The sequence below is a fragment of the Dreissena polymorpha genome, chromosome 1 (assembly GCF_020536995.1).
Source record: "Dreissena polymorpha isolate Duluth1 chromosome 1, UMN_Dpol_1.0, whole genome shotgun sequence".
NCBI lineage: Eukaryota > Metazoa > Mollusca > Bivalvia > Myida > Dreissenidae > Dreissena > Dreissena polymorpha.
Window position 1 is genome coordinate 161,055,378 of NC_068355.1, and position 19,168 is coordinate 161,074,545.

Below are 19,168 nucleotides of genomic sequence, written 5' to 3' on the forward strand. Positions count from 1 at the left end.
TATTGTCGGAGATCACTGTCTATGAACCTCTTTTGTACAGGTTGTCTACCACCTTTTTTACCTTGTTTTGCACTGATTTTGTTTTGTCGTCGGTAACTTCCGCATATGTGTCGCTATCGGAAATGTCACCTTTTTTTTATGTAATCTGTGCTTTCCATTACGACTATGCCAGAACCTTTATCAGCAGGCCGAATGACAATTTCATCGTTGTTAAGAAGTTCTTTCAGAGCGTATTCTTCAGATTATATATATATATAACAAAGTCTTTATTAGCCTTGTATTATTTAAATAAAAACGCTGTATTTATTATTTGCCGAAGCTTTCGAACTCACGGTCTTCATCAGCGGCCATTTTTTATTTTCAGATGTTTTATTATGAACGGAAATGACGTGCTGCATTTCCGGCGTCAACGTTATTTACGCGCCCTTTTATTAACGTTTATTCTTGCACGTTGATGCCATATGGTCGGTATGTACATCTGAAAATAAAAAATGGCCGCTGATGAAGACCGTGAGGTCGAAAGCTTCGGCAAAAAAATATATATATATATATATATATATATATATAAAATTCGTTTTGCATTGAAATCATGAATGTAACCATGAATGTATTTAAGCCTATACATTACATTAAAGCCTTCATGAAAACAAAAAACAATAAGCATAAATTTAACACCAACAAACGCTGGGTTTATTTTTATTATCCAATTTTTTTATTGATGTAACTAAATCCCAACTTAGAGCATTCAATTAAACAATCATGACATAGACTTGCCAGTCTGCATATGAGTCGCGTTCTGAGAAAAATGAATATAATGCACGTGTGTTAAGTGTCGTCCGCATAGGCCAATCAGGGACGACACTTTCCGCCTAAATTTAAATTTTTGCTGAGACGAGACTTCATTTAAACGAAAAATGTCATAAAAGCGGAAAGTGTCGTCCCTGATTAGCCCGTGCGGACTGCACAGGCTAATCTGGGACGACACTTTACGCACATGCATTATGCCCAGTTTTCTCAGAACGCGACTCATATTATTAGCGATAATGACAATAAACAACAAATGCGGTTATTATTTTAAAAAAACACGAAGGTGTTAAGTTTTATTATTTCTTCAAATCTTTCATTTATCAATAGTCGTTTAAATGTACATTTTATATCTTGCGATATGACTATTATTTTAAAGATTATATATCTTAAAAATATGAATAAAAAGGAGGTCCACTACATTGATTCGAATAACCCAAAGAGAGATTAAAGACCCTCCTTGAACCGACCCTAATATGATATTGCAAGAGTACGTGTGTTATTCGATCTGTATGAGTCTGCATTACTTGTGCACCCGATCTGTGCCTGAGCAAATTAATTTACCAAACTCACGAAAGATCGGACGAATTTTAAATTACAGCTGCAATTTCCAGCAACCTCGTGTTGTTACTAAAGGAGTAAAAATTTAGGCTTGGTATTTTGGTTTTAGAGGAAAACCCAAGTTCCCGGAGGAAACATCACCTTTACAGTATGGTGACCCCCTAAAAAACCGCACGTGCTTACGAGAACGTGGATGACCGCCGGGTCACCTTGGTGAGAAGCGTGTGTACTAACCACTGCGCTACCTTGGTGACAAGCGTGTGTACTAACCACTGCGCTACCTTGGTATGAAGCGTGTGTACTAACCACTGCGCTATCATGGTGAGAAGCGTGTGTACTAACCACTGCGCTACCTTGGTGAGAAGCGTGTGTACTAACCACTGCGCTACCTTGGTGACAAGCGTGTGTACTAACCACTGCGCTACCTTGGTGAGAAGCGTGTGTACTAACCACTGCGCTACCTTGGTGAGAAGCGTGTGTACTAACCACTGCGCTACCTTGGTGAGAAGCGTGTGTACTAACCACTGCGCTAACCGGACAGCCATTGATACCGTCCAGTCATATTTTCTGCGAACCTCCTGTTTTGTAGAATTTATTTTTAAAACTGTTAAACGTCATCGAAAAGATCTCTGACAAAGTCGCTAATGATGTTCTTTGATGGTTTTGTTGTGTTCATTATCACAGCAATGACGAACGCATGTAATGTGCTAATGGAATGACGCGAACTTTGTCAAATAGGGTCGCTCAGTTTGCGAGATCGCCGGTATTCATTTGAAGCTTTTCATTGTTATTTAATGTATAAGTGCAAATTATTTGCTTATCGAAATTTAAAAGAACTTGTAGCAAATATCCATGTCTGAAGTTTGTTTGGGTACGCAATATTAGATACGAGCAGAATTTTTTTTTAATTCTATGTAGTTAAACTATATTGGAGAGATACATCCCTATAGCGTTCACTATGCTAAAATTACGATTTTTAAAATTGAGCAGAAACTGCACAATATTTCCTAGGTTTGCATTCTTTTTTTCCACACACGTAAAATGAAGCGGATGAATACAAAGGAAAAAAATTATCTTTGCCAATCAAAAATAGCGTAGGAATTACTTATATACTATTATTTCCGCACATGTCAAATACAATGCATATAATGTATGAAGCAATTATTGTCCGGTTATGTATACAATATCGTTATAACAAATATTCATAGGACCCGTTTTTCAACCATGCCATGTTCATTAGAATTGTTGTCCGATCATGTCAAACAGCGTACGAACGTATTTCAGTAACACCAGTTGGTTGCCTATGTCAAGAAGGCGAAGGGAAATCTTCACATCAATGTATTTTAGGATTGTTAATATCGCTAAGTAATTTCACAAAAGGGAACGTAAACATTTAAGAGTCGATCCAATATTCCGACACGTACGCCAGCAAACAATATGTCAACTTTGCTGGATCAAGATTTTCTGTGCATTGCATGTTTAATTTGTTGATAAATTATAAAACAGAGAAACATAACAGTGTACTAACAAATATTGTTTAAAAATATATCAGAAAATCCCCTTATGATATTTCATTTGCCTCTCTGAATAAGCAGCGACTTTATTGTATTTCTTTTTTCACGGCTTGGAACATAGCAATAATTATTTATTGAATATTAATTTGACTGAAATGGTTTGCTTATAAACCATATTCCATAAAATAGATTCTAACCGAAACGATAGTATTGTACTTTTTTAATAATACAATGTTTGCAGTAGATAGCTATAAATCTTTACTATTGACATGCATACAATTACGTGAAATAGTAAGCAAAAAAACTTCGATCAAAGAGGTACAAGCTGATATTTATGGAGCCCGCAGGTTGAAACCTTGATATAGTAGTCACAAAGGTCGAATGTGTGTGCATGCGTGCGTCCGAGCTTTTATGGACTGAAACTTGTCCTTAATCCTAAAATTAAAAAATAACTTACCACAAATGTTCGCGTTGCGTGTGACATAATGATATGTTTCTCTACATCAAATGTCATGTTCACACTAAGCAGTCAACGGTAACTGTTCGGTAATAAAAAAAAGTTTATCCGGACTGCTACGTTATCGATCATCATGCAATATCAAAATAAAGGACCACAGATGACCACTATATATATATATATACAGCGAATAAAAGTGGTTTAAGGTCATGGTCACACCTAGTGGTCAAATGTCACATTAAACAGCTAGTCCGGACAGTAACTTTGTTATTCTTCATTCAAATAACAAGACGTTGTCTGTATTATCGAATTTCATCAAATTCCCGTAGTTCGTTAATTACGCTCGATTGGTCTTGCCGGCTCGGTTACTACTAACATGTATCCCGGGTACTCTTAAGTATACTTACATGTACCCCGGGTACGGTAAATATACTTAGTCGTACCCGGTCGATATTAGACTGTACCAGAGTTGTATTCCCGCCAAAAATCCGATGTCGTAAAACGCGCTACCGATTATCTTAAACGAACTTCTCTTTTAAAAAAATACTGCTTCAACATGTTTATTGAGTATGAGTGTCGATAATATAGAGGCCATTTTACAGAAAATTGACATAAATGTGAATATAATTAATTTTAAAAAAATAGCCGACAACGACCGATTAAGCGTTAAATTTCCCAGATAAGTTTAAGTATATTTACCGTACACGGGGTACATGTAAGTATACTTAAGAGAACCCGGGTATATGTAAGTAGTACCCGAGCCGACAATGACAAATCGAGCATTAGCAGGTTCAGCATAGCGATAAGAAATGCGCTGACGGTTTGGCGGTCATTGGTTCGCCGTGATGTCGCCGGAAACCTGCTTAACGGAAGCCCAGCTTCTGTTATTCAGTCTTATCACTATGTTTCTGCACATGCTTATTGTGGTCCAGTGGTACCATGCGTTTAACTGATGTGATGTTTAAAACGGCAAAAAATCTAGTTAAACAACCGACAAAAAAACTATATTATCACACAACTCGTCCCAATCTTAAACGCGATGATGTTTGAAAATAATAATTGTAAGTTTATCATCTTGTTTTTTATTCTCGATTTACAATTTTTGAAGAAAGTAACACTACTTTTTTAATTAAGAAAGATCGTTGCCACTGCTATACCTCCCAGATCTGGAAAGATTGAACGTCTGATGGGTTTCATAGCTTGTGGTGACCGTGAATGGGGTAACTGCAGCGAGCAGATTGCCACTGTCCCACTCGAGTTGTCGTACTGGTCATACATAGCTTGTGGTGACCGTGAATGGGGTAACTGCAGCAGCGAGCAGATTGCCACTGTCCCACTCGAGTTGTCGTACTGGTCATACATAGCTTGTGGTGACCGGGAATGGGGTAACTGCAGCGAGCAGATTGCCACTGTCCCATTCGAGTTGTCGTACTGGTCATACATAGCTTGTGGTGACCGGGAATGGGGTAACTGCAGCGAGCAGATTGCCACTGTCCCACTCGAGTTGTCGTACTGGTCATACATAGCTTGTGGTGACCGTGAATGGGGTAACTGCAGCGAGCAGATTGCCACTGTCCCATTCGAGTTGTCGTACTGGTCATACATAGCTTGTGGTGACCGGGAATGGGGTAACTGCAGCGAGCAGATTGCCACTGTCCCACTCGAGTTGTCGTACTGGTCATACATAGCTTGTGGTGACCGGGAATGGGGTAACTGCAGCGAGCAGATTGCCACTGTCCCATTCGAGTTGTCGTACTGGTCATACATAGCTTGTGGTGACCGTGAATGGGGTAACTGCAGCGAGCAGATTGCCACTGTTCCACTCGAGTTGTCGTACTGGTCATACATAGCTTGTGGTGACCGGGAATGGGGTAACTGCAGCGAGCAGATTGCCACTGTTCCACTCGAGTTGTCGTACTGGTCATACATAGCTTGTGGTGACCGTGAATGGGGTAACTGCAGCGAGCAGATTGCCACTGTCCCACTCGAGTTGTCGTACTGGTCATTCATAGCTTGTGGTGACCGTGAATGGGGTAACTGCAGCGAGCAGATTGCCACTGTCCCATTCGAGTTGTCGTACTGGTCATACATAGCTTGTGGTGACCGGGAATGGGGTAACTGCAGCGAGCAGATTGCCACTGTCCCATTCGAGTTGTCGTACTGGTCATACAGGCTCAAGTATCATGTGCAACCAGTCAAAGGGGCCTTTTCACGTTTTAGTAAATTGACAAAATTACAAAAGATTGTTTCAGATTCGCAAATTTCGTTGCAGTTATGATATTTGCGAAGAAACAGTAATACTGAACATTCACTATGTTTTAAATTATCCATAATATGCATCTTTTGATGATTTAAAAACTTGAACATTATAAAGCGTTGCAACGCGAAACGATTGAATAATTTGGAGAGTTCTGCTGTTGTCGTTATATTGTGTGACACTACGAGGATTGCTTATATAAAGTATAAAGTACGCATTGTATGAGCACGGATGGCCGAGTGGTCTGCGCGTTTGACTTACTCCAGGGGTCAGCGGTTCGAGCCAAGCTGAGGGTTACTTTTTTCTTTCTTTTATTTTATTCTTGTTTTTTACTGGAGATTTTTAGATCCAATGTTTCCATTGATCAATATAAAGCATTTTATGACAAACTTCAATACATGACAAAATCTGTTAAAAGGTCCCTTTAAAGGTTTTAGGCATGTTAAATTTTTGTATAAAATAACAGGCTAGAAATATAGAATATGCGGATTTTATGTTCATCATACGTAGAAGAAACGTAGATTCGAATCCAGTTTTGTATTGTTATTATCCGTAGTTGTCAAAAGCAAATAAATATACATACCCATTGAAAACTCTGCGCAAAAATATGTTGAAATTATGCTGTTTCTAAACTTAATACTTCTCATACTCACATAATTATGTCGCCTTCGCCCACATCGATAATGCACCGTAAATAAAGGTGAGTGACCCTTGGTCACATTGATTATCTTGTTTTAAAGTCTTGAACGGAACAGACGCTTTGAAATGCACATCTTAAAAAAAAATTGTGCTTTTGCTAATTGATCATTGGTTGTTTTCAATTTTACTTGAATGTGTGTGGGTGTAAACATTCTGGTTTCTGAATTTGTTTCATCTATTGAAAACTCTCTATGGTGTTAATTTAATTTTAAAAAAATCGTTGTCTTATAAAAATCTCAAATGTACATGTTTGTCAAAGAAAGGACGATCGATTAGACAGACAACCAGTCAAATCAACCTGTTTACAGATCAAATAGAACAGCTAGCACGCCATAGGATTTTAATATTTACATGACCGTTATCATGACTGTACATTATAACTCTGTTAACCAGGTATGAGGAAGATCATAAACCTGGGCATAAAGCCAAAATCGTTATCCCGTCAATCGATGTTCAAGTGGGACACGCACTGGGTAAATTGGCATATGATGTAAAGATTTTGCAAGTTTATTTTACTTTGTCGAGGACTTTAAACATTGAAGTTTCGAAATAACAATTAAGTAAATATCTCAGGTATGTGTTGACTTTTTATACTTGAAAAAGGTACTTACAATTATTTATATTTTCATCTATCGCTATTTGAATTGAATTGTGATTTTATGAGGTTAATCTTTTATTTAGATCAAATGTTTGTGTATATATCTATTGGGTCATATATAATGTTCATAGCTGTATAACGCCCGTTTAAGCCCAAATGTTTTGCATTGACCGCTTCAAGACAGCGACCTCAATTTAATTCATGGTCTGTGGTGTTGTGTGGCAATTGGTTACTTTCCTATAATATATATATAGAGGATATTTGTTGGATTCGATGGAATATCGATTTTATTTCACGAGTGATCATAGAAAATAATATTTGCAGCCACTCGTGCCACGAGTGAAAATATGTTGTTTTTTTATGATCACGAGTGAATTTAAATCGATATTTCATCGAATCCAACAAATTTTCTTTTTATTTTATGCTTTGTTCACCGTTTATTTAAATTGTAAAAGAGTTTAACTGGACAATGTCGCTGGATTTATGACGTCATTTCGTTGAAAAAAAATGACGTCATTTTATTTCACTGATATTTCGCAATAAACCACCGGAAAGCATAAAATAAATATACAATATACAAACAGGACAGCATGATATAAATCATTTCTCTCTTGCTGATGGGGTTAAAAATTTACTTTGTTTATTTGTCTATCTGAAAATGAGATTCTTTACATATGCGGAAAGATATTTTTTTTAATCAAAATTCAGTTATTTCCACGATATGTCATATACATTTATTTTTATGAGTTAGTGTAGTCTTCCAGATGGGTGCAGGAGGCGGTCGTCCAATAAACCCTCACACCGGCCAGGTGGGCGGATACATTTCACCGGGACCAGGGGGCTACTACACCGGTCATACGCCATTCCAAATCGTGCCAGGCACAGTTGACACCGGCAACGTATCACAGAAATGTCCGAATTGTAAAAATATTCCGGTCAATCATTGTGGCCATGCTTACCAATACCACACGCACTACTGCACTGACGATGGATTCAACATTACGAATAGCGCTACGTTTCAAGGCTATGGTGCCCCGAACATGACCGTTACCAGATACCCAAACGGTATGGTTTGCCAGTCGGCCTTAAATATGGGCCAGCAGTCAATGTACATGACCGGTTCTTCAATGTACATGACCAATGCCAACCCACAACCGTCGAATTACAGTCCTGCGCCGACCTTTGCCCCTCCTCCGGCGTATTCTAAGGAACCTCCTGGGCCGACCTTTGCACCACCTCCGGCACATTCTAAGAAACCTCCTGTGCCGACCATTGAACCAAATCCGTTTAATACCAACGACCATCCTCCTCCATACCAAGGATCCATACCACCATCAGCCACTTACAAAATGTAAGATTGTTGATGAACACAGACGTTGATGTGACTCGTCAAGTTTTAGCGGTGAATGTAACGGGGAGTTATTTGAATTGGTACAATCATAATTTACTAGTTAACTCGTTTGTAGTGGAATTTGACTGTAATTCAAACGACATGTCATGATGCGGTGAAGTTTTTATAACATTTGATTGAGGTATTTATTTACATGTTGTCTGTTTTAATTTGACTAACGCTAATAATACAACTCTAAAGTTATAGGTTTGATTCTGTAAATAATAGTAAGTCGTGTTAAAACAACAAATCATTAATTAAACCTTAACCATTAATTGCTTTATACAATGCATTGCCATAATTATTTCTGGTTATCGTTAATACAAGTACTCATAGTGTTATTTCCTTCTATTACTTCATTGTTCTTTTTCTCTCATTTTTCCATTTGTTCATGTAATAACAAAATACATTGAAATGCTTTTGTAGAAATTACATGTATATAGTGTTAAAATTATTAACCGGTGAAATTATACTTAACTTTTTTCATTTCATTAGTATTAGACCACGTGATTGTTGCTTCAATTTATAAATCATATCACCGATATGAGTGTGTCTCCGTATAATTAAATATTATCCTGGAAATAAAATTATATTTTCATACACTATGTTTCGTTTTTTATTTAGTAATGCTTGTATTTGATAGTTGAAGCGTTTTTACTCTTTCACATCGTACCCTAGTATAACTTCCATGTTCCGACTAATTACTGATAAGCATTTGTGTCTTGTTCTGAGAAAATTGGGCTAAATGAATGTGCGTAAGGTGTCGTCCCAGATTAGCCTGTGCAGTCCGCACAGGCTAATCAGGGACGACACTTTCCGCCTTAACTGAATTTTCGGCAAGGAGGGACTTCCTTGAAACTAAAAATACCATAAAAGCGGAAAGTGTCGTCCTTGATTAGCCTGTGCGGACTGCACATGCTTATCTGGGACGACACTTTACGCATATGCATTAAGCCCAATTTTCTCAGAACAATACACATTTTATGAGGCTCGTCGTCGTGCGAGAATGGGTCTTCTGCATTATGCGGCTCGGGTAACTCCAGACCAGCTCGGGTAGCTCCAGACCAGCATTTGTTATAAGTCCCATATTCGCAAGACACGGGTCTTATGATTCCCATTAAAACTTGGACATCAGCCCATATATGTAGCCATTTTTCATGTACATCTCTCTGTGGTTAAAATGATCGATATAGTCTTCTTATTGCAGTGTACAAGTAATTTGCCAGTAGAATATCGCACAAGGCAGTCAAAAAGACAGCTATGTTGATTCTTTTGACATTATAGTGTTGACCATGACTTTCAACCTGCGTGATAGACTCATAACATATGGACTACTTCTGATTAGCTTTAACTTTTTTTATGAAAATCCTTACATTTGTTTATGAGATATAACGCAGACACGTACAAATTATTCAAAGCGTCTGGCATTCTAAAGTTCACGAAAATCTTTCAACCGGTAAATGGAGCGGACAGAAAAATGTTTGAGCAGAATTTTGAACTTCAGTTGTGACCAGTATAATGAGCCGGCAATAACATCGACCTTGATTCACTGTCGTAATAAATGTTAGATTTTTAGTTTTGTTTGATGAAATGTCTTCATTGGGTGTAGAAATATTGAGCGGACATGTGAATAGAGGATCAAGCCTTTCACTTTAAAGTAAGACACTGACCTTAAGCTGGTATGGTTGACTTATACCTACTTCACATTTATTCAATGTCCGTAACATACTATACAAGTCTCACGAAAATCCGCCAAATGGTCAAGGATTTGTAGAGCGCTTTGCGGCGGGGTATTAACAATTCATTCTGCAGTTACTTACCGGTAAATTTACATCGCATCTTAATCGATTCTAAATATACTAAAGTAACAAATTTACCTGGCATTTTAATTAAGAACACGTGGAATGATAATCTAATATAGGTATCGCTCATCTTTTGAGGTTGGTTACGTTCGTTACGTTTACGGGTATTTTTGAGAAACAAAATGCAATGTCAATGCGAAGTTGAAAAAAGAAAAAAGATAGTACATGTACCGGGTCAACTCTTATTTAGGAATAGTATGCAGATGTGTATCTCACGTGCATTAATGATATATGGGGTTAGCAAATACAACGGCTTGTGAATATGTATTTGGCTCATTACAACAAAACTTTTATAACGTCCATAATATATTCTGAATTATATTTTCATGGCATAATATAATAAAAAATTAAATTAATACCAAACTTAACAACATAATAATAAATACTATTTAACACATATTACAAAGAAAATAAACTGAGGCTTGGACGTCAGAACCTCATTATACAGTTTCGAGGTAACAATTGTATCGAAATAAAAAAAATACAATTACATAATATTAGCCAATTGAATCACTTTGCTACAAAATAAATGTCATGTTTGAATGCCTACACAATGGAAATTTTATGTTAATGCATTATCCGATCTTTTATTTTGTGATGCACTAAGCCTTCCACACAGCATATTAAAACCACTATATGTATTACAAATTGTGATAGGATTTGTTATCCGACATATATCCGAGAAAAAGACAGTAAAACATATAATCATTTTGAACCTTGCATCAAGTTACCAGGGCTTAATCTACACAAGCAGTAATTCTTCTTGGTTTGAAGCGTCGCCTGCACCATGCTCCGTGATTTGAAATTGTTCATTGTTTTGATTGACCGCCGGATTTGTTTCGTGTGCAGGTGAAAATACCGACGAGATTTCCTCTTTATCTGTTTCGACGTTGGGTGATACCTCGGTCACTGGGACACGATATACAACGGCCTCGTTCTGCTTGGCACCTACCATTGGTTCAGAGTTCTCTGTGTATGGCGGAGGGGGGTCCATTGTTCTGGCGCCTGAGTATCCAAGATTTGTCGCAGGACCAGGCTGGTGCATGTCATAGGTATGCTGCTGTTTGCCATAAAAAGGCTGTTGTACCCCAAAGCTCGGCTGTTGCAGCCTATATTCCGGCTGCTGCATCACAAAGACTGGCTGCCGCATTCCGTATCCCGGATGTTGCATCACAAAGCCATGTGTCTGTTGAAGTGGTACTGGGAAACCATTACCAGCGACCGCAACCGACTGTGTCATGTAAGGGGGCGGCTGCATAACCTGTGCGGGGAGCGGTTGTTGGTAAGATGTACCAGGGTTACATGTACAGGGCATCTGTACGTTACCAGTATTTACCGTTCCGGGGGCGACTCGAAATGGTGTGTGGTGAGAGTGGGCATTGGGTCTCTGGATCGGTTTCATCGATTTTTCCAAAGAGAAACTCGAACCCATCTTGTATTTGGCTGTTGTTTAGTAGAGTAATCTACAACAAAAGAACGCATAATGACAACGTCAAAAAGGTGCCTCACATTTAGATGAAAGATTGCGATTGAAAACAACTGGATACGATAAGCTGTCAAATTTACCAATTCAAATACAATTTCAATTTTGTACCATACACCTCTTACACCAAATCTATCACGAATGCAATCATGTCATCCCATTCATGCCTTGTAATTGCTTAGTATTATTTCTAAAATAAATTATATTATTCATTGCATAAGGAATGCAATAATTATACTATTTATAACGTAATAACCATCTTGCGTAACGGGCCTACCGGAAACGGCTATATATTAGCTATAATATATTTCCTGTACTACGAATATGATAAACGCCAGAGATAATTTAATTGTTTTTTTATCGTCTCTATAAACTCGCCGGGTAACACGAACGATTACAACAGGAATGTGTTCAGCTGTTGGCCAAGCATAATACAAATATTAAATACATGACAATACAAAAACTATTTATGTTATCGATATTCCAAAACTAGTAATTACAACTTCTAATGTACTTCGGTGTACGATTTGTTTTTATATTAACTACATTGTAGTACGTACCACGTATTATTCAATACATCCGGTAAAAAATTGGTCACTATCTAAATGACCAATAATGCAAACGTAATGATTGTGAAACTGTGTACTGTTCGATTTCAATGATATTGGGAAAGCTCTCAATGCAACGATCGATAATGTTAATCTTCAATAGTTTTCAGATTATAACATTTCAATACGTTGAATGCCCAGGAGATTAAGTCTTACAGCGTCACCTTTTTGTTTAACCAATATTTTAAATATTCAACAGAACAAGCGCTTACTTACTTCAAATAATATTAATGCTGGAAGACACGAGTGACCACATCCAATAAAGAATTTGAAAAACACACGCTTATTTAAAGTAATGACTAATTAAAGATCATACTTGGTGTTCATTTGAACTTACAGCTGTTCAACTAAAAAGAAGTTCTTGTTTCTGAGTCTGTTATGATAAACAAGAAATGTATTCAAAATGATAATCTGCGTATTTTGCTAATGTCACTAATAAGAATTGTTTATTAAATAAATTTTAAAAGAATTATTTCAACTATTGAATTGAGTTTTTGTAAACATACTTTGTATTTAGTCTTTACTTTCTCACTGGATTCAATGGAGAAGAGTTTTCAAATATCAAATTGTGATTTACACGTAAAAAATACTGATGTTCTTATACATTTAAGTGACTTACAAATTTTTTTATTTAGGATTATCTGGTTGAACGAAACTCAAAATAACAATGTTCAGCAACTCCTATATATAGACCTGTACGAATAAGACTAAACGTCTTAATACATGGCACATTCTTCACACAGGAGATGATATCGTCCGTACTTATTACAAGAAACTTGTGAAAATTTGGACTAGACCGCAATACAAACGTTTTATGTAAAAGATTTATAATGTCGTTTTTGTCTTATATTATTTACAAGTCATTTGATTATGTGTAATGTTTAACATTGGAATATATTGCCAAAAAGCAGCATTTCAACCGAAAATCACTGAATGTCATCATATATCCCATATATCGACCCCAAAATATGTTTACCTGATTGATTGCTCCACCGTTTAAATCCGGATCTCCATAATTTTAAAGAAACACACTTATCGATTCAAACGAAGCCGACAAATGTCATAATTGTCGTTCTGGTACACCTTTGCCGTTCTGGCAAGTATATTTATTGTTCTTTCGTCCTGGCTTGTTGGTGACCTTCAAACCCGCCATTATGAAAGAACGATTTGTCAGTTGTGTTTTTCCTTATATATATTTTTATAGTATTGTTTTCTATGACTTATTTATATGAGCTGAAATGAATCGATTTAAACTTCAACATCAGTCAAGAATGGATTTCTTGTACTCGAATAAACAACAATTTCTTCTAGAATGCGTGCATTTTTTTAAATAACATTCATTTAAATACAAAATAGGTTAATTAAATATATTATTGGCCCGGGTACCAGGTCGTTATGTTTAAACGCGTTCTACTGTAGAACACTGAAACCTTTCGAAACATAGATTATCGATATTTCCATTTACCGGTGAGTTCTGAAGTTGAACGTTTATTCAACAGAACAGACATCAATTATCACAGTGACAGTTGATCGATCGTGATAACAAATTCTGACCGGATAAATTTAACAACAGGTATGTTGAAGTTTATTAAGTCTCGTTGTTTATATATAAGTTTAATGTATGTATACTAGGGAGTACATTGTTATTACATATCGATCTCAGTACTCTTAGAATGTAGTTTGACCGATACCACAGTCTTTATTTCAATCCATTTATTGCCGCAACCACATGTGATTAGCGTGTGGCTATGATATTATTTAGTAAAAACACCATTTGAATGAAAAATAATTAACGATGCTTTTACGTATTGATATCATAGCGATACGCTAACCACATATGGTCGCAACAGCTATGTACATTTGTATGTACATGTATCTCTAACATGTTAAAACTACCTTGTGTTAGTATATTAAGACCTTGATTATGTTTACTTTTCTTCGTGTTTCTATGATCAACCTGTTTTGTAAACAAATAAGTCGTTACTCAGGGGAAGTATCGAATTGCATAACTTAGTAGACCCAGATTCCCGCATGTTGACGCAAGTACATTGAAATCGATTTGTTTTTTACCGAAGCAAATTTTCTTCCCTGTGTCAATATGACCCATTACAATCCTGACCAAATAATCAACTTTGATCCATTGTAATGATCCAGTTGGGCTTCTTATAGCATCAAAACTGAGTATTTAAGACGCCTTTTCGGTTAATATTAACCCCCGGGACATCATTTATCTATTCTTATCCCAATTTCATTCATGTCACAAACATGACTATTTAAATGAGAAAGCACAATAACCAATATTGTTGTGTTTTTTCTTCGTCGCCCCATAAAGTTTCTAAACTTATTCGACCAAGTCTAAAGTAAACAACCAATCTCAACTTATTCTATGTTCATATTATATTGTTTGAACTCTACATAAACACATTTTTTCAAGAGCTAAAAAATGAAATTCCCTTCCTCAGTGAATTCATTTACGTCAAATGATCCGTATCAAATATCCAAATGCTTTGGGTATATCAATAGGATATTTCAGAATACTCTGGACGAGTTTCAATCCATTTTAAATGGCATTTTAAAATTATTATCAACATAATATGTTTTCCAATAACTACCATGTAGTACCTCTTTTTTAATTGTCGTGTCAGGCAATTAAAATTTAAACCCGTTGAAATGCTTTCATGAAGTTGTACAGTAAAAACATTCATGTAAAGTAGCCCCATTATTGAAATAGAATCAAATACTAGTAAAAGTAAGGCAATCGTATTCAGTTTGCGATTTTCAATGCCGTTTACATCGTATCAGCTTATAACATGTGTCTTGTTCTGATAAAACTGGGCATAATACATGTGCGTAAAGTGTCGTCCAAGATTAGCCTGTGCAGTTCGCACAGGCTAATCAGGGACGACACTTTCCGCCTAAACTTGATTTTCGGTAAGGAGGGACTCCCTTGCAACTTAAAATACCATTAAAGCGGAAAGTGTCGTCCCTGATTAGCCTGTGCGGACTGCACAGGCTAATCTGGAACGACACTTTACGCACATGAATTAAGCCCAGTTTTCTCAGAACAAGACACACATGATCATAACTGAGCATTATATCAGAAACGGTAACTGGTATAGTAAGTTAATACTTTTGGCTTAACAATCAGATTGTTCAAAATGTGTTTTTAGAATTCGAATAATATAAAGCAAAATTAAAGACCTTGATATTGTATGCAATGAATGTCTTTAAAAAGGCCATTGACATTGATTCATTTTCAGATGGCATTCTCAAACTAAACGAGTACCAAAATGATCGACTATGTGATTTTCCAGACCCCGTGAGGAACGATTTATGTTGTGGTTGTCACTAAGAGTTCAAAAAGTATAGTCATGCTGAGTAAAGCGTGTGTCACCATTGAAGGTGGTTTCACTTTTTCTGCGAGCCGTGTGATGAACATGCAGAACAAAAAGTTTTTTTATTATTTACTTTAAAATGTTGAATAGTTCACATACACAATGTATGTTAAATATGTGTGGAAACGAAATTTGGACAACCTGGTCAAAAATGAAATTTTCTGCTTAGCTCATTTTATAAAAGTGCAACATCTGACAAATTAAAATCTGAAATTTGGGCGCTTTATTCCTAATATTGACACAAGTTATTGAGATTTTTTATTTTTAGGCATTAACGCCAATTTCGAACATTTCGTAATAAGAAATATGATTTACAAATCATGTTTTGACCTATTATTAAGTGACAGTTATGTTAATCACAAATGACTATTTTAAACTTGTGTCGCGTGAACTCAATAAGTGTAACCGCCAGAGGGTTGAAACTTTTAAACATCAGCATGTGGACTGATGCACCTCTATCTATTGGTGGAGTTTTTCTTTCAAAAAGCCGAAGAAAATGGGGGGGGGGTTTGGGTAAGGAGGGCAGCTATGTCATACGAATACAAGTCTTGTTATTGTCTGTACAATAAAAACAGCTACGAAAATCGTTGTAAACAAGATCAATTCGAAACAGGTCAATCATCCGGTTTAAACACATCATCATTTACAGATGACAATCACCTCGCCCCTTATTTTCAATATTGTTTTTCATTGCCTGATAACAACTGTTACAAAATATAAATCCAACATTGGTCAACTCGATCGTTGATTGATAAGTAGCCCGCTCCTTTAGCAGCTTAAGCTATGAACTGTCCCACTATGTTTTAAATTGATAATATTTTTTGTCTTTTAGTGCCTTGTATAAATTTGGCCTTTTATATTGTTAAACGATATGCGAACATGGTTGATGTAATTTATATTGCAGACTTAACAAAACACAATATTGCACCGCAGCCATGGGTTCGAGTTTCTCATTGAGTAAATCGATGAAACCGATCCAAAGACCGGGAGGCAATCATACGCCGTTTCAAACTGCTCCCGGGACGGTAAATACTGGCAACGTGCAACATGGACACCATAACAGTGCATCAAACCACCCACCCTACCCACAACAGGCACATATCATCCAGCCACCTGTCTACGCTCCCGTTGCAGGTAACCCGGTGTATATCCAACAGGTACCTGGCTATGGGGTTCAACACCCTGGCTATGGCATGCAACCGGGTTATGGTATGCAACAGCCTGTTTATGGCATGCAACCGGGTTATGGTATGCAACAACCTAACTATGGCATGCAACAAGGCTATGGCGTGCAACAACAGGGCTATGGAGTACAACAGCCTGTCCATGGTACTGCCCCGTCTCATCCTAATCTGGGAGCTTCTCAAGCGAATACCGGCGTGCATCCGTCTAACGTGCTGGTAACTAACCCGGACTCAAGTACAGTAGAAACTCCACCGGAATACACTGAGAAACCGGCACCAGTAGCTGCAGTGAAGACTGAACCGACACCAGTAGCAGCACAGAAGACTGAACCGACACCAGTAGTTGTACAGAAGACAGAGGTCACCGTATCAGAAAGTGAGGTTCATCCCACGGGAGAATCAACGGGAGAGCATTAGATACTTGTTATTTATTGTTATAACTTTATGTTGATGTTACAAAACACGTTCCACATAATTTCTCGTGCATTTTATTTTGTGTTTTAACGTAATGATGCTATTGAACTATCATCCACTTTGTATGCAGATTTCTAAAATTTCATCAGTATATTCTGTATTAACGTTTATCAAAGGAGAAAAAATTAAACATTTAGCAATTTATACACATGCAAACTGGTATTTGTATGGTATGTTATTAGTACAAAACAAAAGGGGTTTAGTGAACAATATGCTTTATATTTTATACAAATGCTGTTGACTAAATGAATAAAATTCAGATAATTATGCGTGCATTTTTGTTCAAGGTTTATAAATGTTCAAGATTTGATGACCATAGGTCAGTGCAAATGCATTCATTATTGTACTGAACCAAAACTGTAAAATTTTAAAATGGCTTTGAAATGAAAGTCTAATATCGTTGCATAATTTACTTATTTATTAGTTCATAACACTTGACTTCTGATATTGCAATAGGCCTTATTTAACGCCGCTTAAAAATAATAGATATATCAGGCTCAATGATCTATCTTGAGACAAATATATCAGGCTCAATGATCTATCTTGAGACAAACATATCAGACTCAATGATCTATCTTGAGACAAATATATCAGGCTCAATGATCTATCTTGAGACAAACATATCAGACTCAATGATCTATATTGAGACAAATATATCAGGCTCAATGATCTATCTTGAGACAAACATAGTTTGACATAAAATTCAATCGTAACGTTTGAACGGACAAGGCAGTAAAATTTCTAATAAACGGCTAATAGGGTACTTCTTAACAATACTTGTTGCAGTATTTAACAACACTCATATATATATATATATATATATATATATATATATATATATATATATATATATATATATATATATATATATATATATATATATATATATATATATATATATATATATATATATATATATATATATATATATATGAGTCGCGTTCTGAGAAAACTGGGCATAATGCATGTGCGTATAGTGTCGTCCCTTTGCAGTCCGTACAGGCTAATCAGGGACGAAACTTTCCGCCTTAATTGGATTTTTGCTAAAAAGAGACTTCATTTAAACAGAAAATGTCATAAAAGCGGAAAGTGTCGTCCCTGATTAGCCTGTGCGGACTGCACATGCTAATCTGGGACGACACTTTCCGCACATGCAATTATGGCCAGTTTTGCTTTAAATTGTGTTACTCTCTGAGCGAAACATTGTGCAAAACAGACGTTGAGCCCGACTACTGTATTGAATACTACAGTGCGCTCGGTGTTTGGTGCCCGACTACTGTATTGAATACTACAGTGCGCTCGATGTTTGGTGCCCGACTACTGCATTGAATACTACAGTGCGTTTGATGTTTGGTGCCCGACTACTGTATTGAATACTACAGTGCGCTCGATGTTTGGTGCCCGAATACTGTATTGAATACTACAGTGCGCTCGATGTTTGGTGCCCGACTACTGTATTGAATACTACAGAGCGCTCGATGTTTGGTTTTAGCTATTATAACGAATAAGTGGGTTGCATTAGTACAATATCTTGTTTTTACCCTTTTCTATTTCTCCTTATCCCCCTTCTTTATACTCATCATAAACGTCGTCATTTTAATTTATTGCATATTAAAAAGTTACACAAAGTTAGATATGCAACTCATTTAACACGTCAGCATTTAAAAAAAAATATGTTGAATACTAACACTGAACCTTTTAGTACTCCAAAACATTTTTACCATGGGCCGCGAAATCTTCAAATTTTACATACACGTCTTTGCACCAATTGTATTTCTCTTGCTGCCCATCTTTTTAGAAAAAAAACATTAATGACTCGTCTAACTGCAATTCTTAATTCTTGTGACGAAATTGAAGACTGCAACCACTTTTTCTTTCATTG

General features: G+C 36.6%; 3 protein-coding genes across 13 annotated transcripts in view; 2 read left to right on the forward strand and 1 right to left on the reverse strand.

Moving 5' to 3' along the window:
• Positions 1–13,436, reverse strand: part of LOC127858419 (uncharacterized) — a 220,495-nt gene extending 207,059 nt beyond the window's left edge. Inside the window, exons 1-2 of one of the 3 annotated variants that reach the window (XM_052395584.1) lie at positions 13,210–13,436; positions 10,859–11,605 (exon numbers count right to left, since the gene is read on the reverse strand). In XM_052395584.1, coding sequence (XP_052251544.1) covers positions 10,885–11,574 — 690 coding nt within the window. In that variant the 5' untranslated portion in view covers positions 11,575–11,605; positions 13,210–13,436 and the 3' untranslated portion in view covers positions 10,859–10,884. Of the gene's footprint in view, positions 1–10,430; positions 11,606–12,185; positions 12,293–13,209 lie in introns of those variants that run through there. The other 2 variants (XM_052395575.1, XM_052395564.1) reach the window with 2 other exon arrangements.
• LOC127858370 (34 kDa spicule matrix protein-like) overlaps positions 1–18,011 on the forward strand; it is a 420,221-nt gene extending 402,210 nt beyond the window's left edge. Inside the window, exons 1-2 of one of the 3 annotated variants that reach the window (XM_052395474.1) lie at positions 13,684–13,806; positions 16,533–17,546. In XM_052395474.1, the coding sequence (XP_052251434.1) occupies positions 16,564–17,229 (666 nt within the window). In that variant the 5' untranslated portion in view covers positions 13,684–13,806; positions 16,533–16,563 and the 3' untranslated portion in view covers positions 17,230–17,546. Of the gene's footprint in view, positions 1–13,683; positions 13,807–16,532 lie in introns of those variants that run through there. The other 2 variants (XM_052395466.1, XM_052395481.1) reach the window with 2 other exon arrangements.
• Positions 7–8,880, forward strand: LOC127858386 (BAG family molecular chaperone regulator 4-like). Of its 7 annotated transcripts, XM_052395506.1 has the most exons (3): positions 7–40; positions 6,686–6,765; positions 7,655–8,880. In XM_052395506.1, the coding sequence occupies exons 1-3, from the start codon at positions 22–24 to the stop codon at positions 8,243–8,245; spliced, it is 690 nt and encodes a 229-aa protein (XP_052251466.1). In that variant the 5' UTR covers positions 7–21; the 3' UTR covers positions 8,246–8,880. The 7 variants fall into 7 exon arrangements, with proteins under 7 accessions (XP_052251466.1, XP_052251471.1, XP_052251479.1 ...); XM_052395511.1 differs by lacking the exon at positions 7–40 and having other exon boundaries at positions 6,704–6,865; positions 7,642–8,880; XM_052395519.1 differs by lacking the exon at positions 7–40 and having other exon boundaries at positions 6,709–6,865; positions 7,647–8,880.
• Positions 18,012–19,168: the final 1,157 nt, after the last annotated feature.

Bases quoted from the DNA above. Each gene is read 5' to 3' on its own strand.
- LOC127858386 (XM_052395506.1), top strand. The intron at 6,766-7,654 runs GTAAATTGGCAT...GTAGTCTTCCAG, and splicing joins TCAAGTGGGACACGCACTGG to ATGGGTGCAGGAGGCGGTCG.